The sequence below is a fragment of the Varanus komodoensis genome, unplaced genomic scaffold (genome assembly GCF_004798865.1).
Source record: "Varanus komodoensis strain SLA01 unplaced genomic scaffold, ASM479886v1 scaffold1, whole genome shotgun sequence".
In the NCBI taxonomy this organism is placed as follows: Eukaryota; Metazoa; Chordata; class Lepidosauria; order Squamata; family Varanidae; genus Varanus; species Varanus komodoensis.
This window is the reverse complement of record NW_025335268.1, coordinates 131,493,824-131,513,059: the sequence shown is the minus strand read 5'-3', so window position 1 is coordinate 131,513,059 and position 19,236 is coordinate 131,493,824. Positions and strand designations below refer to the sequence as shown.

The following is a 19,236-nucleotide window of genomic DNA, read 5'->3' as shown; positions in this document are numbered from 1 at the left end:
AGAGAGAGAGAGAGAGAGAGAGAGAGAGAGAGAGAGAGAGAGAATGTCAGGTAGACCATGGATCTGTTTTGTTCTCCATCTCATTGATTTCAGTGGATCATCTCTGAGCATAACTAAATCTGGATCCAGCCCATATACTTTATGTAACTTTTGCTAGTAGAGTCAACCAACACACCCATCTTCACAGGTGAAATGTACTTTTGCCAAATACAGGAAATCAGTTAGAATTACAGCTTCGCCATTTTCTGGTTTTCCTGGATGACCACAGGATTTTCCTGGTAGAGAACAATATTGAGAATTAGCATGCTAGGTTTATATGGACAAACACACAATTAATTCAGTGATTATCCTGGCCACAAGAATGTTTCATGATAGGCCTCCTTTATCAGGAATCAGTACCTGCCCCCAGTATTAGATAAGCTTTTCTTAAAATAGAAAATAGTGTTTTTTTTAAAAACCAAGGTAGAAATACCGCATTGCAAAAACACAAGTACTGGTTGTAATTTAATAAAACTTTAAGAAATTCACTGAAACTAATTACTTTCAGCCTGTTCTTAGAGAAATTCTGGCATATGGTATAGTTTGGGTAGATTTTCTTAAAATCTTTTTTAAAATATCATTTTTCAATTTACTTCTTTTTCATTCTTGACTATTTTGACCAACATTTTAGGCAGTTAGTCCATTTTTTATTTATTTAAAACATTTTATATTGCCTTTCTTTCTGAATATAAAACGTACAAGGCTACTCACAGCCAAACTGTTCATGATCCAGAAAAATACATGACAAAAACAGCAGATTATACAAAACCAAATTAAAAGCAAACTAAAAGCATCTTAATTTCTTAGGTTCCTCAACGCCATAACAGAGTTGCATGGAAGAATGGAAGTATCAGCCACACAATCCCTAAACAATTTATTTAAAGATTGTAGCTATTGATATTCTTAGGATGCTTCCTATGTGGCTGCTTATAATCTTCCAAACTTGGACATTTACAGGAATCCACTCAAGTGTGGGAAAAACACAAAGGATTGCCTCCACACTCCCTTCACTCTAAAAACATTTACATGATTGACATTGGCTAAAAATGTTTTTCCCTCTCTGTAAGAAGGAAGGGCTAACCCTTCCCTTCCATGCCCCACGCTTCTTCTCCCTGCCTCCCAGGTCCTGTCTTGAAGATGGTCTTCTGTCTGCAGGACCTCTCCAAAGGAAGAATCCCCATTGCTACCTTGGATGCCAAGTAGCATCTACCAGCTACAGCATTGTGCCCTTGGGATCAAACCTTTGTGAAAATATTAAAGGCCAAAAGTGCAGCTGCTCAGTGTAGTCTTGAAGCTAATTGCAACAATAAGAAACTGACCTTTACAAAAATCTGGGATTTCTGTCCAGGTATAATTCTCACGACAAGTTACAACAGGGGTAGTTCCAAGGATTCTTTCATAACCTGGACGGCAGACATAGTTCACTTTGGATTTAGCTGCATAGTAGGCCTTAGCAAATCCCGGTTCTATTCTGGCAAATTTAAACCTTGGTGGTTTAACACAGCTGGCTGTCAATGAAAGCAGACAGAGTGGCAAGAACTGTAAAAGTAAGACCAATCTTTTACAGGATGACATAGCTTTCTGTTCAACAGCCTATCTGCTAAGTCAACCACAACACATAAAGAGTAAACCCACTCCAACCTCACAAAATAGTCAAGACATTGCCTTGGCAGAGAGCAGGAAATCATTTACAAACAGTGGCCAATCTGACAGGGGTACAACTCCAGATACACCCAAATACTCAGAATACCTCTGCATTCCTCCTTCACCACCATTCCTACATCTGGTGATTGATTGATTGGACTCACATAATACAATAACGCGCCATAAGACATGGCAGTTTAACGTGTCGTCCAAACCTAGCACTGTCTCCTTGGGATGGTTTATGAGCCATCCCAACTACCCATGGCTTGTTGTAGAGTTGATTTAACCCAGTATAGATTAATAGGTTATCCAGATTCTGCTGTTAGTTTCTTCATGCCTCAGGCAATCAGCTGTCATGCAGCAAGTATGGCCAGAAAATGCTGCTCCTCCTGTCTTCCGGGGCAGTTTGGTCTCCCAGCCTCTGCCTAATACAGTCTGACAAAGCCAGACCTCAGTCCTAAGATCTGCTGGGCAACTGATGATGCCGTGGCCAGTGCTCTTCTCATAGCTCTCAGCTTTCAGAGATTTTGTCTGTAGCTACTCCCACCATTTGCCTGCAAAGGCAAGCCTTGCATCCCCCCAGATAGAAATGAATATCAAACTACTTGGAAAAAGAGACATCTTGGTCTGTCATAAAGATGGTAAAATATACATTACTGTTTGAATTGGTAAATCCCAATATATGTTCATAGGAAAGGCTTATGCTAGCCTATACCTGACACACAGTCCAATTTCCCTGCTAGAAAGGGAATTTTATTCAAAGGTACCTCATTTTATTCAAAGGTACCTGTCCTATCCGTGCAAAAGCTGAGAGACAACCAGTAGAATAAGGATTTTCATAATGCCACATATTTCTTCTGAAGAAGCTGCAACACAGCCAGAACTGCAGACACAGAAATTACTTTTCCTTAAGAGCTCCTTCAGAATTAGCGTCTAGCTTTATTTATTTACTTAAATTTATTTTATTTACAGTATTTTACCACATCCTTAACAATGTCTCAGGACCGCTTACAGCATAGTTAAACATAAAAATAAACACACACAACAAATACAACAAACATAATAAAATAAAATAAAATAAAAAAGTGAAATGTGACTAAGCATGACCATTAAAAACTAGCTAAAATATTAAAATATTAAAATGCCAGGCGAATAAAAAGGTTTTTACCTGGCGCCAAAAAGAATATAATGTTGGTGCCAGGCGAACCTCTCTGGGGAGCGCATTCCACAGTTGGAATATCTTTCACAGTTATATCTTCCTCCTGCTAACAGAGACCTTTGGGGATGACCCACCAGCATAGAAAAGCTGCAGGACCATCTGCACCGGAGGCGATGGAATCATCTGGGTCCCTGAAGTTTAATGCCATGGCAGGAGGCACAAGAAGCCAACAATTTCCCCATTAGGCCCCCAAAGTTTCCCCTTCCTCTGAGACCTCTAAAGAATTCTTCTCCAAGAACCTCAGCACTAGCGCCCATGCATGTGACCAACCCCCAGAAATATTTAGCGGCACTACAGCCATTCAGATGAAGGTCCATTCAACTTTCTGGGTCTTTTCTGAACTGTGAACAGCCCATTTCTACAAAATTTTGTACCATATAACATTAAGCACTGATGCCTGATTTTTCTTCTTTTCCTTTCCTCTGCTCATCAATTCTTCCTCCATGTTTCAACTTTTAAATATGAAGGCAGAGATGTCCCGCAACACAAGGAGCTCAGGAGTTTAGAAGGTGAGTCTAGCATGTGTGAGGATGCTAATGGAGTGGTGAGCAAGTATATCCCAATAGTTCTTACATGTATTCCAGTACTCAGATATCCTTATATTCAGGTATAAGGGTGGAATTTTTTTCTTCATTCAGTTCAGATGAGGTGGTAATGGTGCTAAACTGATGCCTGGGTATGGGAGTTCATAAACTGTTCAATCAAGGCAAGACAGATAGTTAACCATTTCCCAATAAACTGATTTTTATGGATTTGATCTGCACAGAGTCTGGACATAGTATTAAGTTTAAAACTTTTTTCAGAATCTGCAAGACCAGTCTGATAGAGGTGGGCTGACTTTCTTGTCCAGCACATGGCTGTTGATATGGCTGCTAACAAGGTGTAATCATTTCAGCATCAGCAGGAGTGACACAAAATTCAAAGAAAGTTAATAATACTCTTACCAGTTCATTTGGAGTATTACAAGCCATAAACTATTCAGTACATTCCAAGACTAATGGCCAAAAACATGTACAGCAAAAAATAAAACTTACGTTCACAAAAATCTTCCAGGGGTGACCACTGAGAATCTCGTAGGCATGTTATAACATCTAGCTTTCCTTGGATATTGTAAAAACCACTCAAACAGGTATAGGTTACTGAATGGCCAGGAAGATAGCTGTCTTTATAATCTTTATCCAAGGGAACAGCATTTTTCAATGTTGGCGGAGCTCCACAATCGCCTATGATAAGCAGATAACTGATTTCAGTCAATGCATAGCTAGTTTGGTTTTCCAGTATTTTAAATGGATTCACATTGAACATCAATAGCAAAACAGATCATAACCCTGTTTTGTTAAAGTGATACAAAACACTGTATTCCATTTTAGTTGAATATTACAACATTAATAAAACATGTTATACACAGAAACCTCTTAACAACCATCATCCCACCCAATTCACCCCTCCGAACAGCCAAGTAAAAGGGAAATGGGCTGACTCAAGATCACTCAGCTTCTGATTCAGTCTGCCTTGTTAATTATAGCTGCAGCATGAGGGAGGAAAATATCCAGCTTGTCAGCATTGAACTTATCCCATGGCAAAGTGAAGTGGCCACCTGAACTGGAAAACATGGGGTGGGGGGGGGGGGGGGGGGCAGCAGCAAGCCAGGGAAGACTGGGATATTGGTAAAGGCCTCCAACTATGAAAGAAGACAGAGAAAGAACCAGGGCAGGGCACACAGTTTAGCAGGCATCTTGTGTTATTCTCCCCACGTAGCACAGGCTAATGCTACTGCATTGTAATATTTCTATGAGAGGACATCCTATGTTCCATTATCAAACGCTGCAGAGTTCATCAATATTAGGAAAAATAATACCTTTAGCTGTTCACCATATATCTCTTTTTCACAATGATGCATCTCATTGAAGAAACAGGATAATTATTTTATAATATAAGTGCAGAGTGTTTATTGAAGTCAACCAAGCCTCTAAATAATTGTCTGATTGTCCTATAAGCATGTGATACTTTGCCTTCAGGCTCTGTTTCATAGAAATACTTAAACAGCAACCCAAAGACGCTTACTCTCAGCTCATTCTCACTGAAACAAATTCTGGATACACTATGAAACCCAAGGTTATACTCAAGTAGATAACTAGCTAATTTTTTAACACTAAATTTTTCTCCATGTGCAGGACTCCATGATAATTAAGCTGCTCCATTTTTTTCCTTAGGAAAAAAGTTCGCAAGATTATCTTAGCTTTTAGACCTTTGATAAAGTAAATCCAAAGCACCTTCTTTTATTTTTTTTTCCTATATCTGGTTTGAAGGATTATCCTTGGCAGAAGGTCTTAAAACTCCCCAAGCTTGGACAGTCTAGAATTTGACATGAGGTTCAACCTGGCTGTCAATATTCTGTTATAATTTGTAGGAGCTGAGCCCTGGAGACAGTGGCATTATATCAACTGATATGACCACAGCATTATCACCCACTGCAATTTTTCAGTGTTATCAGCTTCAGAGGCCACTGTCAAGGCTAGTCATATTGCCCCTACATTTGCATCAAGCCGTAATACTGTTTTAAACACACATCTTTCCCATTCCACAGACTCATTCTTCCCTGCATCAAAGCATCAGATATCCTGGTACATCTTTCTGCCAAGTTTTCATTACTTGCAAAACACATGCATTACCACCCTAGCATCTCACAGAACCAAATTAAGCACACCGGAATGTTGCTCTAGGAACCTGCAAAAGATCATTTTTTGAGAATGTACATTACAGTATGATGTTGCCACCACAGAGCTGCATTTGAATTTATGTAATAACACATGTTTGTTATGCAAAGAACAGTGGCAGCGATGCTGTTTCAGTGTGCAGTCCTGGACCAATAAAATGGTTTCAAGTATACAGTTGTGACAACTAGTGCACAACTCTGTGGAGATGCCTCCAGACTCAGAAGAGTATGGACCTCCTTGGCAGGACAGGAGGAGTGTGGAGGCAGAGGTCACCTTTGGAGTGGGAGGGGACTGAGGCATCACCAGGGTACCTCCTCCCTACCCATCCTCTAAACCCCTTCTTCTCTGCAGCTGGTGCAGTTCTTCCCGTGCTAACAGTGGGGAGGGGGGATCTTCGGATGGAGACCCAGCTATGATGTTGGAGCAATTTTCCACCTAGTATCTGGCCTTCCAAAGGATCCTATGGTTATCAGATGCTTTCTAGAAGCTGTGGAATTGCACTGCCCGTTATATTTCAGCAGCAGTGCAAAGCACCTGTATTTGCTCTAGCTGTTGCAGATATGGCTACTTTTTAAGTTACGTCTTTTCCCCTGCCCTCCAATAAAAACTAATTTCCAGTTGAGCAGTCAGCAATCCATGGTTGGTTGGTTGGTTTAAAACTTGTGTATCCTGTCCTATATATAAAAGTCTCAGGACGGTCCAACAACAAAGGCACCATTTACAAGATTTGACTATTGCGTTCTGAACCAAATGATACAGACCAAATGTAAATAATATCCTAAGTATTCTTCCTCCAAATCACCTTTTGCCCCAGCTTGATTGCATGCAAACAGCTTCCTAAAATCTCTGGCAGTCATAATATGAGGACTCTTAAGATGCTTCTCTCTGAGATACACTGGAATAATCAAACCTTTTCTTTCAAGGGAGGGTCTGAAAACTTTAAAACTCCTTTCAGGCACTATACTATCCTTAATGTCAGTGTCTTGACCTAGTAAATACAATTTACTAATTCACCAAATTTAACAAATTTATACACAAATAGAAGTTTTAGCCCAGCAACAAAGCCTATTCATTTGCATTGGGCAAAGAATTACTTAGGGACATTGACTCTAGAAACAGGTATGTGAGTAGAAACTGGGGTCATCAGCACTTCTTTTTGGTATTTGAAATAGTAGGGAAAAACTCTGGGGATCAACAAAATGCTTCTTCTGAGTGTTGATGACTTGCTTGTTGTGATTTTTAGAACCAGTAACTTGGTAAAACCAGAACACCTAATATTTAAAACTAGAATACATTATCTTTAACAATTCAGAAAAGTCATTCTTAACTGTCACTGAAATCAATTGGAACTCAGCTCTTCATGAGTTTCAGTGTAATACAGTGCATGGCTCCTAAGAAAGTCCCACTGAGTTAAACTGGTTTTTCCACATCATGTACATGCATAGGACTTCAGCCAGACACAGTTATTTTAGTCTATGTGGTTTAAAATGAAAGTGACTATCAGTTCTAAAAGAACCATATTTAGGAAGTTCAATTAACATTTCCCCCTCCTTTTCTTGGATAAATGCCTTGTGGTAGGGGTGGTTTGACAGTATCAAAGAAATTGAGTGTCATGTTGCCAGATTTTCTCACTAGGCTGGTTTCCTAGTGGGGTTACCCAAGGTGGAATTTTCGGAGCAGAGACTAGACCAGGGGTCAGCAACCCGCGGCTCCGGAGCCGCATGTGGCTCTTGAACCGCTCTGCTGCGGCTCCGTCGCTCAAAACACACAGCCGCTGATCCACTCGAAGCTCCACTCAGGAAGGCAGCGCTAGCTAGTTAAGTAAATCAGCTAGTTAAGTAAATCACTACATTCCTCTGCTAAACAAGCTTCCTGCAGGCTCTCATGTTACACAAAACACTGCTGAAAAGATTCTCTTTGTCCCAGTGTAATCTCCTTCATCTGAATGTTAAAAGCTGTGCTTGGGACCTGTCACAATTCAAATCACTTGACGGTTTATCTGCTAATCATTCACTAAACACACCTATATCTGCGACCAGCACCAATTTGCTGACCTTTCCTCCCTTCCAACCATGCATAAATCCAAAGATAAGAAAAGTTTCTGAAGAAAACCGAAGGTTTAATGGTATGTGGGTAGATTCATTTGCTTTTACTGCTGACGAACTTATGGGGTTTGCTGTTTAATGCATGCAGCCCTTTAGCACTGACTTTGACTCTGCAGGAAGCTGTTCTCCTATTCAAAATATATGAAAGGAATCCTACTAGTTTATAATGTAAGATTAAAAATAACAGTTTTTAGTGAATGAACAAGAGCTGCAGCTAAATCATAATGAAGATATAGATCTACTTCTTATAAACATTCTTATAAAAACTCCAGCAACATTATTACATTGGGAGAGGGATGTTTGTTCAATATTTCACCACGTGATAAAAGGATGAGGGCACACAGAAGCAGACGGCATTTTTGGTTTGCTGCAGGTGGCATGTTTGGTTTGCTGCTAGTGAATAATATAAGTTCGGCTTTTTATTTCATAAATTCAAGGAGGACTCAGATAGACATTGAATATTTTATTTGAAAGTAACTTTCCAGCGTCTTTTTTTTCAGAGTTCAAAATGTTTTTCTTGCATGCAGAAATAAAAATTTGTTTTCTCTGTAGCAGTTCATTGATTTCATAAATGCAACACACTATAGTTTTTTTTTATACATAGCATAAAGCTAAAAACTATATATGCAGTGTCAACTTCATTTTAGATGTCAAAAGAAATGTTTTTGGCATAGAAATGTTTTAATAAATAAAATAAATAAAAGGGTTTTGCGGCTCCCGGTGTTTTCTTTTCTGTGGGAAATGGGTCCAAATGGCTCTTTGAGTGTTAAAGGTTGCCGACCCCTGCTCTAGACTAAGATGCATCCATCCTCTTCAGGAGGAATGGTCACATTAACAGAAGAGAAGTTATCTCTAATGGTGATGGGGGCAGAAATACATCTGAAAAGCAGCTACTGGACAGAAACAGTAGCTGAAGGTGACTCTGGTAGAAGATCTTTCATAGAGAGCAGCAATGATGCTCAAGCTAATTCTGCATAATACTGCTCAGAAGAAGGCAAAGTAAAGCACTTATGACTCTTCTTAACTTGAAAATGCTATGATGAAGCAATCCAAAATGAAACAAGAGATAGTGCTGAAAGGTGAGTGACCTAGGTTGGCAGACACTCAGCAAGCTACTAGGGAAGCACAAATCTAGCGGTTGACATGCATGGAGGTGAAAGGAAAGCTCACTGCTGCACATCATATACAATTGGAAGATGGAATGTGAGAAGCATGGATCAAGGTGAACTAGAAACCATGAAGCACGGAATGGAAGGCCTAAACAGCACAGTACTTGGTGTGAGTAAACCGAAGTGGACTGGAATGTTTTTGTTTATGTGTTTGTTGTTTCAGTCAGGCACAAAGAGTTTTATCTTGGAAATGGCAAACTCAGAAGAAATGGTGGGTGTAATACTGAGGCAAGATGTGGCACAGGCAGTAAAGAACTATAATGGAAAATCTGATTGAATAATATCAATCAGAACTTGCAGGAAGCCTATCATCATAACTATCATTCAACTCTATGCTCCTACAACAGATGCTGAATAAGAAGAAATTGAAAACTTTTATGTAGGTATTCAAAATGAAATCAATAGTATGCCAAAGCAAGATATGCTGGTAATCTTAGGTGACTGGAATGCAAAAGTAGAAAACAAAGCAGACTCAAAAGCTGTGTGCAAATTTGGCCTGGGGTAAGAAATGAAGCAAGAGAATGACTCAGAATTCTGAAGCCAACAATCTGTTTAATGCAAATATACACTTCAAGCAACCAATCAGAAGGGTGTATACATGGACATCACCAGATGGCCAGTACAGAAAACAAATAGCAGAAGATGGAGAATCTATATGTAATGCGAATTTGATTTCCAGGCTTCAGGAGGTAGGGGATGGGTTGACTCAGGAAAGGATAAAATGCTGGAAATACTAGGTGCCAGCCTTGTGGGATTGAGGCAGTCAAAGCCTCTGGGAGATTTTCACCTCCCTCAGGTTAGGGAAGTGAGAACTCTTAATTGGCTTCAAGGTCACAAGAGATAAAAAAGTGAAATTGGTGGCTAGCACCCAGAGTTAATGGGTAAACCCTGGAGACTGGGAATTAGGTGTTCACCCATGGTCAGCTGATTGAGGTTGCAGGGGAATGAAGCTCCAAGGATCAAGAAGTGTTTCATTCCTCTTTTGGGGAAGTTCTGTTCTGCTGCTGATCCTCTGCACAGATGATGGTTATGGTGCTTTGCTGTGCTGTTAGAAAGCAGAGTTATTGTGCCTAAGCTAAGATAGAAGTTGTTTGTTATTTTAGTGTCCAAGTGGGCAAGGCCCTGGGAAGGGGGTTCTTGGCTGGCTGGAACTTTATTGCTGCTGTCCAGTTCCCCTTTCCTCCCTTCCTTCTCCCACTTCCCTGATTTTATCCTTTTAGACTTGTATGTTTTAGTCCCTTCACCTCTATTTTTACACTTTTAATAAAGTTTATTTCCCCAAGCTTAGGCCCATTGTGTGCTGAATCCAGTGGCTGGTCCAGGATTTCTGGATAAGGGATGTCTGGCAGGAAACCCAGTTGGCCAGGGGAGTGGGGAATCCTAGCTGGCTTTCCATCACAGTGTATTCTCACTGCCAAAATAAGCCCAGGAGCAGATTCCTGTCATCAACATGAACTCATAATATAAAAAAATCAGTCAAGCTAAAAAAGTTCACTAACACAAACATAGTGCCAAAATACAACTTAAATAACATTCCTGAGGAATTTAAAGTCTGCATAAAGAACTGATTTTCATTTCACAACTTAATGACCAGGAGGCAGAAGAACTGAAAGCAAGATATTATTAGAGAAGATTACCAATTCCTGTGGCAAAAAGAAAGTAAAAGCCTAGATGAATGGCAGAAGAAACATACTTTCTAAGGACAGGTGAAAAGCAAAAGGTGACATAAACAGGGTAAGAATTCTGAATGTAATATTTCAGCAACAGCCATTTTCAGACAAAAAGAACTATTGCAATGACTAGTGCAAATAAATAGAAAAGAGAGAGAGAGAGACCCTCCTATCCAGGGGAGAACGAGCACTACAGAATAGAAGATCAAAAGGGCAGGAAGTCGTTTTCTCACGTTGTCACAGCATCCTTCTCCCTTTATTTACTTACCGTGTATTTCGGAAAGCACTGAAAGAAGCACGAAGAGCCTCGAATTCAGAGCGGACAGCGGGAACCCAAGCATTGCAAGGAAAGCGAGGTCCGCAGCCCTTTGAGCGACTGATTCTCACGGGAAGGCTGCGAGAGGGTGCAGCAAAGCTCCGCACAGAGGGAGACCGGGGCGCCAGCAGGGGACGACCCAGGGACGTCCAATACAAGCCTTCGGGCTACTCTTCCGGAAAATTCAAGGTCTTGTAACGGGAAAGCGGCATCTGCAGGACGGTCGACGTGTGCGGGTCTCCCTGGCTCAAAGAAGTGTGAGAAGTACACTTGTGTGACGGGGTGGATTTCCGCTTTATCTTCCTCCTTCTTCTTTTTTTCTCTTTCCCCAGTTTCCTGCGATGATTACGTTGTTTTCCCTGCAGGCTGACAACAGTGGTTCGTTGCTAGGCTTGTTCCGTAAAAGGAATCCGAAAGTCCTTTGCATTCTACCCACACCCAAAGCTGTCGTTGGGCTCAAAATTCTAGCTCCGCCAAGGTTAGGGTGAGATCCCAATTTATAAAAAAAGATTATTTTCACTGAATGAGTAAACATACATGTGAACCGGACTCAGTTTGCTTTACCTAGTGCAAGCAGAAATTTTTTCAAAACTCTTGAAGGTTTTATTAGAGGCCCAACCTGTCAACAGCCACCCTATGAACTCAAAAGCATTTGTAAGGTTTGTGCACCACAGAATTCCTGTATGTTCTGCACTTGGACTATTTACTCCAATTAAAGTGTGTGTGTGAGAGAGGGGGGTGGGGAGGGAAGGAGAGAGAGAATCCACCCAGTGTCTTTTCTATACCTCTCTATCTGAATAATCACAAATTAATGTTATGTCCTTTCAAATTAGAACTCAGAAGGAGAAATATTCTCCCCAAGGCTCCATATTTCAATCTCATCAGTCAATGATATTTACATGAGATCGTAACATAAAATGAATAAGGTTATGACCCTACACAGACTTAGGCTGCTTAGAGACTGTTCACTTTTGTGTCATTTAAAAAGCTTGTCTGCCTACAAGGTTGCAGGTTTACAGCATAATCCTGCACATGTCCACTCAGAAGGAAGCCTCAGTAAGTCCATTGGGTCTTACTTTGAAGTAAGGGGGCATTGGATTGCAGCTTACTGCTGACTTGGATGTAAGTCCCACAGAACACAGCAGGACTATAGATTAACATATTTAACATCAAGTTGTAAATTACATATCAGGCCCACTTAGATGAGAGAGACAGTTCCATTGTGACTAATTAAGTACTGATTATTTTTTTGGCATATGTCACTAAGATTCATGAGATTGGGACCACAATGTCCAGAAAGCAAGAGTGCACCACACAAAGATATTTGAGAAAAAAGGTCAACTTTCTATTTACATAGTATTATTTTCCCTGCCTTGTTAAGGAGTGTGGGTTTTTCTGCTACTTGCACTCCACTTTTACATCTGTCCTGTACCTCCTGTTCCCCCCACCTCTTTTCATACTTGTGTACTCTGCCTTTTGTTTTACTTCCTACTATATTTGGCTGCATGTTCTAGTAACCTACTATTCTTTCCTCTTTCATCCACTATTAGATGGGAAACGTGGGAAGAGGCTTTTTATCTTTAATCTGATTGCTTAAATTATTATTAAATTAATAACTTCCACTCCTGTGATTTTAAGTATTTATTTAGCATCATGTTTAAAAATATACACTCTCTTTCCCCTTCAAAAAGTGGGGTCATTCAAAGTTTGGAATCCTTTAAGCAAATTACAAAGATTATTTTATGTGACTGCAGATCAGTATGATGTAGGGCTAAAGGTAGGGTATGCAGTACCACCCAATGCATGTTTAACCCCCCACCAAAAAAGCCCCTAAATTTTTTTAATGTGTTTGATGGGGGTTATTTAAAACTGTGTTCAGTATTGCAGCTCTGCAGTGCAATCTTATATGTATCTATCCAGGAGGAAGTTCAATCAAATGCAGTGGCTAGAAAGTTATGTAAAGGATGACAGTCTTAAAAAAAAAAAAAAATCTCACAGTTCCAGCGTTCCCCAGCCAGATGTGCAAGCTGAGGAATGCTGGGCCTTGTAGAACTTTTTTCTGCCTATGTATAGTATTGTACCCTTATAGTATTAGGGAAGCTTTTTTAAAATGCCAACAGTAATGTCAAATGAATAGATGCTTTTTAAAGTTGGACATTATCTTGCTTCCAGTTGCCAATAAATAACTCAGTATTTGAATGCAGCTGTTATTTTGAGATCAGTCAATTCATTTTTCTTCATTAAAGATACATATTGTTTCCTATTTGAAAATATTCTGAATACACACGCAGCCTGCAGTGCACTAGCCTGTGAAATCATACAATCTGCACTGAAGCCTGAATTTCTGGCCTACCAGCAGGAGCCATCAGACTAGCAGGTATTAAGGACAGGACTTTGTCAGTGGTAGCCTCCTATCTTTGGAACACCCTCCCCAGAAAAATACATATGGGTGTATTTTTATTGCTGTTGGCTTTTTAAAAAGTCATAGCCAGAATAAATGTGCTTTTATCTGGTACATATTACATGTTATCCCACCCACTAGTTGAATCTCAGCATAATGTGCAGCTTTGTCACTGAGAAGTTCACCCATTTTGAAACGTGTAGCCCAGGGGTCCTCAAACTTTTTCAGCAGGGGGGCAGTTGAAAGGTGCCAGCGATGGGCGCGGGCTGCCAAGATGGTGCAGGCGGGGGGTGTGGGCCGAGCCAGGGGGCACGCACACATGCGTGGTGAGGCATTGGCTTGCTTGGGCAGAGATTCTTTTCTCTGAGTGAGTCCAAATCGATCTCCTTGAGAGCAAGCTGCCACTAGGCATACACACTGCAAGGTGGAGACTTCCTCACTCAGAGATCCATTTCTCCAAGCGAGTCCAAAACAATCTCTGCATGAGCAAGCCCCCACCTCGCCACGTGCACAGTGAGTCCAAAACCTCTGTGGCGGACCAAATAAATGGGCATGACGGGCTGCATCCGGCCTGCGGGCCATAGTTTGAGGACCCGTGGTGTAGCCCCTCCACTTGTTTTGGTAACAAGAATACAGCTTCTTCATCTTCCATTTTTAATAAGATCATCATAAGTTGGAGACAACTTGATGGCACATAACAAGGAATCCCTTGCACTGAAATTTGTACTGATATCCTGCAACCCCAAACCATTCCTAATTTCTCACTGTACAAAATCTCCGTTCATCTGAGGCCATACATTTGCTATTGCAAAAATGATCACAGTGTCCAATTTAGAACAAACTTCATGTTCTAAACTAGTTCAATGAGCATGCACATTGTATTTTATTGGATTATGTTCTGTTTTTATTATTATTGCATTGTATTATATTTATAGTCTGGCTTTCTTCCTGCAATGAACCCCAGGCAGTTTACATAATCTTCCTTTCCATGTTTATTCTATTAAGAAAACTAAGATCATGGCATCTGGTCCTCTCACTTCTAGCAAATAGATGGGGAAGAAATGGAGGTAGTGACAGATTTTATTTTCCTGGACTCCAAGATTACCGCAGATGGGGACTGCAGCCAAGAAATTAAAAGACGCTTGCTCCTGGGGAGGAAAGCTATGGCAAATCTAGATAGCATACTAAAAGCAGAGACATCACCCTGCCAATAAAAGTGCATATAGTCAAGACTATGGTTTTCCCAGTTGCAATGTACGGCTGTGAAAGTTGAACCATAAGGAAGGCTGAGCGCTGAAGAATTGAGGCCTTTGAATTGTGGTGCTGGAGGAGACTCCTGCGAGTCCCTTGGACTGTAAGGCGATCAAACCGGTCAGTCCTAGAGGAGATCATTCCTGACTGCTCTTTAGAAGGCCAGATCCTGAAGATGAAACTCAAATACTTTGGCCACCTAATGAGAAGGAAGGACTCCCTGGAGAAGAGTCTAATGCTGGGAACAATAGATGGCAAAAGAAGAAGGGGATGGCAGAGAATGAGGTGGCTAGATGGAGTCACTGAAGTAGTTGGTGTGAGCTTAAGTGGACTCTGGGGATGGTGGAGGACAGGAAGGCCTGGAGGAATGTTGTCCATGGGGTCGTGATGGGTCGGACACGACTTCGCGACTAACAACAACAACAATGTTTATTCTACAGAACCATTTGAGACAGGCTGGGCGGAGACTGGTCATAAGTCACCCAGTGACTGGTCATAAGTCACCCAGTGAGCAACATGGCTAATTGCAGACTAGAACCTGGATCTTTTACATCTAGGCTGACACTTAAGCACTAGGCCACATTGATTACATATAAAACGTTAGATAATTTGATTTCTCAGAGGCACACAAGCTCCACCCTAGGCTTGTCATTTCAAGGAGAGAGAAACAGTTTGCTTATCGTACATCAAAACTCTCTTGCTGTACACAGATGTTCCTCACAAGAAGACAGTTTAGAAGAACGGAGCCAGGCCAGATGGCAAACAGAAACAAAAGTTGTAAAATGATACCTTTGCTGAACTCTGAAATAGCCACAAACAACATTTAGCTAATAAACTAATAGTAAAGTATTGATTTATAAATAGTAGAGAGATATTTTGGGGTGTTATTTCTTTCAATGCATTACATGGTGAGTGATATGCAGTTTGCTCAGTATGCAGTTTGCTTTTGTGAACTACACCATGGACAAAAAGTAGAATAAAAACATTTAATTTTTATTAAGCACATCACCAAGCAACATCAAATACGTGTTACACAAACACAACATCTTATTATGTGTTACACATACAAATAATTATATCAAAATATTAACCAGCAACCAACTATTTGCCTATTGCCTTATTTCTAAGATAAATAAAATGGATAGACTCTTATGAGCTACATTTGTCACCTTACCCCTGCTGGGTGGTTAGCGGAAGACTATCCTAATATGGCCATCTGCAGCAGTGGCACAGTATAAATCAGACTACAGCTACCTGTGCATGGAACTAAGGAAGCTGGGTCCTTCCATGGGAATCTCTTGTCTGATACTAGCTGTAGTGTTACCTCATTTGGATGAGATGTTTCTGTTCCTCAACTGCTTTGGTATTTTCTGAATACTGACAAATGGCAACATAAATAAAATGTTAAGAACCTTTCTAATTTGTGATGATTGTAAGCATAACCCTCTTTATATTGCATTTTCCCAAAATATATTGCGCTCGAAGTGGTTCGCAGTACACTAAAACATTAAGATGCTATGACATTAAGATGCTAATTAAAACATTAAGATGTTTTATGAGCCAAATGAACCAAATAAATATACATTTGGACTGGTCAGTATTACAATATAGTGAGGTCATTCTGCAGCTTTGCAGGATGCTAAGCAACAGATAATTGCTTGTTGATTTTAACACTGATTAAAAATAACTTTAACATTGATTTATTTCAGATGAAATGTAGTATTTGCTATTAGTGGAAGAGGGAAGAAATGATAAACCTTCATTTAGGGATAGACAAATCTGTCAGTTTGCTTTTTCTCGCTTTTTCATTGTTCAGTCTTAACTGAAACTCTGGACTACCTTGAAATTTGAGAACTTCTCTAGCCTTTAAAACTTAGAGAATTTTTAAAATTTATATGACACTGCATAAGCAATTGGAGTACATTTATCCTAATACAGGCATTTTTATTATAGAACTGCATTGTAAAATTTGAAGTAGTATAACTCATGAAGAGTAACTGACATAGAAGGTGGTTGAAAAGTTCAAAATGAAAATGAGAACCTCATTAATTTCTTCCTCATCTGTATCTTTACTGCAGATACTCAGTGTAATCAGACCAGGGTCTTGGAGAGAGACAGTTTTCTTACTCTGGTAGAACTTTTACCAGGACTATACAATGAGAACCAGAATAGCCAGAATGAGGGTCAGTTGTCCTATAAAAAGCAAAAAATAAAACCACACAGATTTCAAGTTCACATTTATACATTTCACAGAAATGAATTTCAAAAATTACTTTCTTTTGTTTAAATGTTCTTGTCAGTAAGAAGAGAAAAGAAACACACATACATGCCACTCCAAAACACATGACTGACATTTTGAAACAAAGAAGAAATGACCTGTTCTTTGGCTGGAAAAACCAGTTTGTGTAAAATGACAGAACCAGAAAGAATTTGTTGACTGTTAGCAACTGCAGGATATTAGAAGTAAAGCAGACAAAGTTGACCAGGCTTATATATGCAGTGTGTAAACAAGTTGTGTAAGATATATCACTTAAGTATAGTTTGGCTTTTTTTCTGCACTTCCAATAGATTCTTCTCAGACTCTGCTTTGGAATCAAATGCTCACAGGTACTTGTGGGTTCCCATGGTTAACTTGTGCAGGTATAACCACTGGTATAACAAGGAAGTTGCAATGATTTTATTCATTAATTATTTCTTTATTAGATGTCTATCCTGCCCCTTTAGCCAACATGGGTCTCCAATGAAGGGGAGGACCAAGCTCAGGAGCCTTTTATGAGTGAGACCCTGCTGGGATATGGACCCTTGGCCAGTGCTTGATCGTGCCTCAGCTTCATGGCATTGGCAACCTATTTTAGGAAATGCCTTCCCAGTGACTAACCGAAAGCAGCCCCCCTTGTGTGAGGCAAAGCACCTGACATTTGCCAATCCCTCCCAACCAGTGCAGCCCTCCAAATACCCAAGATGATCCTGGGTGGCGGGGATGCCTTGCAACCGTGTGGGTATGGTGTGTAGGACTCTAGTAGGGAATGGTGGTGTGGGGGCAATCAACGAAAATCAAGCCTGCTGCCCTGTGCAAATGCAATTTTTCACATTAGTACAACGACAGCCCATTCTTTAAACATTCTGTGTGGTGATCTCCTATAGATATCTTCAAGACACGCCTCAGTATTACAAACCGCCATAGCTCAAAACACACCTGAGATACAGGATATGGAAGTTATGAGCCTGGACACATCAGTATTATTCATCCCATTCCTCATAACATTATTGTGAGCTTTAATGACACGCACATGCAGCTAGTGCACCTATATTGCCAATATGCAAAGGCAAGAGTAGAGGGCTGGAAAAATGTTTTGGCTTAATGAAATACCTGTTTCTACCCTTTGCTTCAGGATCAGAAGACCCAGAAATGTTAATCAGTTTTAAAAGGAATTATATTTGCAGTAGAGATGCATACTTTATATGAAAGAAAAGGGTAGGACATTAAAAATTTCAGCTTACTTCGTTCAGAGTTTTACATGCAAATATTTATACTAAAAAGAATTCAAAAACTTCTGTAATCTACCAGGCAGTAAATTATTTTATGTTTCTAGCTGAGCAGTTTATTTTGTAAGACTGAGAAAACATCACTGTCTAACTACTTACCTATAGCAAATATTGTGTTACCAGATCCTAAAATGGAAGAAGGGATAAGAGAAGTGAGAAGTGAGCTAAAGTTTTCAATATAGATATATTCAATTGTTCATGTACATGTGGACAGAAAAAAAAATAAAACGTATCAGAATAACTGAAAATATTAATCACAATGAAACACAAAAACCAGATATTAAAAGTGCATGTTGGTTAATCATGGGTTTGGTGCAATATTGGAACACAATTTAGAAACTGCAGAAAATCGAATGATTACATTGATTTGGTTTCAGTTCAGCAGCAACTTCAGTTGTTCCAAGTTTTTTTTGTTTTGTTTTGTCAGGTTCAGTATGACTTTCTGCAACTGAATAATTACTTATTGCTCAGTAATCCTATACAGCTACATTGATCTATAGAGCAACTTCTAGGTTCTTTACATTTGACTTGTCTCTCCTATTACATATCCATCAATGAAGTTCAAAATTAAGCATGTATCTGATGCGAAAAATTGAATTAAAGTGTATATATTTTCTTTATATAATTCATTTACATAATATATTCTGCTGTCAGTTATGAGTTGCACAAAAGTGAATTCTCCAGGAAGTATTATGATTGTGTTGTGAGAATTTACTAAACACTACATGCAGACTTAAAAAAAATGTTCTTGCAGACTAACAGCTGGAAACTTGCTGTTTTTAAAATGAGCATCTTCAGAACCAAGTAGGATAAACATTGGGAAAAAGTTCCCCACCCATACACTACCACTACTGAATCAGTGGAAAATAGCAATTCAACTCTGGTTACTTTCCAGAGTTCAGGACGAGGTTATCCTGCTTGCTTTTAAGAAGCTATTCAGAAGCTTGGTATTTGGGATGCCAGGAAAGGAATGAGAAAGGGCAGCATATGTATCCTTCTGTCATTAGCTCCTGATGTAGTGTGCAGGCCCCCGTCCAGCCGAAAGTGGTAATGATGGCATTCAAACAAGGGGAACAACTTGGTCACAACTTCTAGTGTAAGCTTCCTTTCCCCCGTGGGAGTTAGCATTGACTACATTTTGCTGGATTGGGGTCACAAG

General features: G+C 39.9%; 2 protein-coding genes across 7 annotated transcripts in view; both read right to left on the bottom strand.

Annotated features, from left to right (window-relative positions):
- Positions 1–11,286, bottom strand: part of LOC123031598 (complement decay-accelerating factor-like) — a 24,821-nt gene extending 13,535 nt beyond the window's left edge. For 2 of the 6 annotated variants that reach the window (XM_044446772.1, XM_044446783.1), the window contains exons 1-4: positions 10,832–11,281; positions 3,937–4,125; positions 1,359–1,547; positions 176–275 (exon numbers count right to left, since the gene is read on the bottom strand). In XM_044446772.1, coding sequence (XP_044302707.1) covers positions 176–275; positions 1,359–1,547; positions 3,937–4,125; positions 10,832–10,904 — 551 coding nt within the window. In that variant the 5' untranslated portion in view covers positions 10,905–11,281. Of the gene's footprint in view, positions 1–175; positions 276–1,358; positions 1,548–3,936; positions 4,126–10,831 lie in introns of all 6 variants that reach the window. The other 4 variants (XM_044446801.1, XM_044446809.1, XM_044446793.1 and 1 more) reach the window with 3 other exon arrangements.
- A 5,169-nt stretch (positions 11,287–16,455) lies between these two features.
- LOC123031629 (complement decay-accelerating factor-like) overlaps positions 16,456–19,236 on the bottom strand; it is a 20,281-nt gene continuing 17,500 nt past the window's right edge. The window contains exons 3-4 of the mRNA XM_044446836.1: positions 18,177–18,203; positions 16,456–16,724 (exon numbers count right to left, since the gene is read on the bottom strand). Coding sequence (XP_044302771.1) covers positions 16,681–16,724; positions 18,177–18,203 — 71 coding nt within the window. The 3' untranslated portion in view covers positions 16,456–16,680. The remainder of the gene's footprint in view (positions 16,725–18,176; positions 18,204–19,236) is intronic.